Source organism: Siphateles boraxobius, unplaced genomic scaffold (genome assembly GCF_051911475.1).
Source record: "Siphateles boraxobius isolate OS27281-9 unplaced genomic scaffold, OSU_SipBor_1 291, whole genome shotgun sequence".
NCBI lineage: Eukaryota > Metazoa > Chordata > Actinopteri > Cypriniformes > Leuciscidae > Siphateles > Siphateles boraxobius.
Window position 1 is genome coordinate 158650 of NW_027508910.1, and position 3851 is coordinate 162500.

Genomic DNA, 3851 nt, shown 5'->3' on the forward strand with positions numbered 1-3851 from the left:
GTGTGTGAGGATCTGTTTACTCACTGGAGGAAGTAGGTGCAGTGAGGTGATGATGCGTTGATCAGTGTGTGACATCACTCAGGGTTATTAAATAATGTTTAATGGAGCGGATGTGATATTAACCAATCTGTCATGAATCACTGAACATTAGTGTGTGAAGCCAGCGTCTGAAACGAGTGAAACACACCGTGACTGCGCTGTAATTATGAGATGATGGAAGATAGATAGTAACGTTAAAAGAACATTCGTTCAAAGTTATCTGGTTTTTAATAATAATCATAATAATTATAATATTCCCATACATTTTGAAGAATGATCAAATGGAATGTTCCCTTAATATTCACATAAACAAGAAAAAAAGGTTTCAAAAACTGTTTAAAAATGTTCAGAGAGCATTCAGAAATTACAGTTTAATATGTTAATAAGAACGGTAAACGTTTTTTTAGATTTGTTTTTGCTGTAAATCTGCTGAATATGATCATAAGGCCTGAAGGTATTAAGATATTCTAAACATTAACATCATGATTGTCAGTAAAGCTGATTGAAACAAATTGTAAATGTGAAAGGCGTTATAAAAATAAAGCTGATTTAATAAAGGCTGTGATAAAAATTAAGTGTTTTCATGCAGCGCTGATGGGCGGGTCGCGATGACGCCACCGGATGTGGGCGGGGCTTCGGCTGTGACGTCAGCGCGGGGCGCGGCGCTTTATGTGAGTGCAGTCTTGTGCAGGACCTTCACACCGCGCGTGCACGTGAGCTGGTGTGAAACTTTCCCTGTTGTGTGTGTGTGTGTGTGTGTGTGTGCGCGCGAGTGTGTGAGAGATTCTCCGGATGGGTGATTCCTCTTCATAAAGAGTTTGTCCTCATGGATCAGATCGGCAGGTAAGACTAAGACTGTTCTCGCTCAGTTATTGATTATGAAGATTAGAACAGGATGTTTTGAGTCGCGAGATTATATTTAAATGATTCATTTCCGTGTTATATAATAAATGTAATATTTTAAAGAGCAGAAATGGGGTAAAAAATGCAGTTCAGCTTAATAATGTCTCATAAAATGACAGTCCAAGAGTTTCATCTGTCAGATAGCAGAATCTGTGTCTAATAAAGCATATGTGGGTCATTCCGTGCCAACTCATCATTGTGTTAATATTCTTTATGATGAAAGCCAAAATATGAAATGCCATGGATGAATATTTACTGAGAAACCCACTTTTTTAGAGAGGTTTCGCCTGAGATTTAAAGACAAATTACAGGGAGAGAATGGTTTGAGAAAGATTACTGCATGTCGATCTAATATTAAATGCATTAAATACACAAAGTGACAGTTAATAAATGGGGAAAAGCACTTTTCATGTTTGTTTCCCCCTCAAAGTTTGTGTGCCCGTAACTTAAAAGTAATAAAGATATCTCAATATGTTTTTTTTGTATTCTGGTTCTTAAGAAACTTTTCTTTTGGTATCTGCATTTTAAGGCCCTTTATGGTTCAGTTTCAGAGATCTAGAGATGTTGATCTATTAATCTCTGCAAGTTAATCGGCCATTTCAGTGCATCTTTGGCACTGAAATATTGTTTAAATCGATATGTTCGATTTGTGTTGATAGAAGGGAAGGTTTTAGTTTTTCATTTTTTATTCTTCAAACATTCCTCTGTAAATATAAGTTTTCAATGATTTGCACTTGAGATCCTGATTCTCTGCAACTGAACCTTATTGAGCCTTAAAATGGAGATCCCAAAGTACAAGTTTTAGTAGCAGAATCTAAGAGGACAATAAGATCTTTATGTAGAGTTACAGGCATGCGAACTTTAGGGAACGAGTTTATGAATGCTCACAGTTGCATATAAACAACAAGGATTCCTAAAGTCAACAGAACTAATAGACCCACAAATATATCTGTAAAAATAAAATATTTTTGCTGTAATATTTCTAAAGTCATTTACACCACACCTGTAATGTTGCTCCAAATCCCCAAATAGTGGATTACTCAATAAATAAATATACATTCATGCCATTTAATATTTTTGATTTCATTAATATTAATGTTTGTCTTCCTTCGAAAAATGTTTTTAACAAAATTGAACACTTTAGCCGTGAAGTTTCCAAAATGTGTTTGATTTGAGCCAGAACGACCCATACACACAAACACCACCAGGGAACAGGTATCATCATGCTTTGCTAAATCTTAATTATGACATGAAAAGTCACAATTATTGTATAATAAGTCATAATTATTAGATTAAAAACTGAAATGCTGAAATTTCTGAAATTAGAAATGCTGATATTATTACTTTCTATTCCATGACTTTTTGATAATTATGAAATTTTTAAGTCCGAATTTTGACTTTTAATAAATGGTTTACTAAAGGTTCACTTTTTGATTATGTGGCAAAATGAGTTTCATTAATAATAACACGAGGTGTTGATAAAGTATTCTTTCACTGAATGCATGTTTTAATCTGAACGACAGGCTTTGTATATGATAGAGATGCGCAGATATGAACATTTTGGCCGATACCGATAATTCTTGATATTTGAAAGCCGATAACCGATATATTGGCCGATAAATCTAAATCCAAATTTTGATATAATTTTTGAAAGCATGATTACAAAAACAAAAGTCTCACTATTAAAACCGACGTCCCAAACACACAATTACAATGTTCTCATAATTGTATGTAGCCGATATGATTTGTTGCACTGAATTGTATTTTGTTTTTTGAAGTGATTTCAATCATATTTCAAAACCATCATGTTGATCAGCGCATCTGAAGAGTCTCAGCTGAAGGAAAAAATGCATTATTTATCGGCTTTAATATATCGGCCAAATGTTCTTATCAGACCGATAACGCTAACATTAGAAACGGACGTATATCGGCCGATACCGATATGGTGATTGTGCATCCCTAGTAAATGATGTGCCAGATTTCCTAAAATTCATAACTGCGAGTTTGACTAAGACACGAGAGCTTGTAAAATTCTCTCTCATATGCAGTGACGTTGTTGACACATAAACATGCAGTGTGTGTGTTTCCCCTCAGAGGCGTGTGAGTGTGTGTGCTGTCCGCCTGAAGATGGCTGCCGTCGTTGTCGCTCTGCTGTGTGTTTTCCCGTCATTCGTCTCCCCGCGAGGCTCCGCCCCCCCTGCGGCCGACGCCACACCCCGCCTACCCGACGTCGTCATCATCGGCGTGAAGAAGGGCGGCACGCGCGCGCTCATCGAGATGCTAAGTCTCCACAGCGATGTCGTGGCCGCGCAGAACGAGGTTCACTTCTTCGACTGGGACAGTCACTTCCAGCGCGGCGCGGATTGGTACGTGTCTCAGATGCCGCGCGCGCGGCCGGGTCAGCTAACGGTAGAGAAGACGCCGGCGTACTTCACCTCCAGCCGCGTCCCCGAGCGAATCCTGCAAACCCTTCCGGACGTGCGGCTAATGCTAATCGTGCGCGAGCCGACGGAGCGCCTGCTGTCGGATTACACACAGCTCTTCCACAACCGCCTGGAGAAGCGCAAACACCAGGAATCGCTAGAGTCGCTGCTAATGCGCGACGGCGAGCTCAACCTGGACTACAAAGCGCTGAACCGCAGCCTGTATCACGTTCACCTCCAGCGCTGGCTAGCCATATTCCCCAGGACGCGCCTGCACCTGGTGGACGGAGACGCGCTAGTGCGCGAGCCGCTGGCGGAGATGAAGAAGGCGGAGCAGTTCCTCCAGCTCCAGCCGCAGATAAACGCATCGCACTTCTACTTTAACCAAACCAAAGGCTTCTACTGTCTGCGCGAGCGCCGGCGCCAGCGATGCCTTCACCGCTCCAAGGGCCGCAAGCACCCGCGCGTCAGCCCCGAAGTCCTGCG

The 3851-nt window shown here is 40.8% G+C and overlaps 1 protein-coding gene across 1 annotated transcript in view; it reads left to right on the top strand.

The window, feature by feature from the left end:
* Positions 1-691: 691 nt before the first annotated feature.
* Positions 692-3851, top strand: part of hs3st1 (heparan sulfate (glucosamine) 3-O-sulfotransferase 1) — a 4431-nt gene continuing 1271 nt past the window's right edge. Inside the window, exons 1-2 of the mRNA XM_077246982.1 lie at positions 692-882; positions 3037-3851. The exon at positions 3037-3851 is cut by the window's right edge and continues 1271 nt beyond it. Of these exons, the coding sequence (XP_077103097.1) occupies positions 3070-3851 (782 nt within the window). The 5' untranslated portion in view covers positions 692-882; positions 3037-3069. The remainder of the gene's footprint in view (positions 883-3036) is intronic.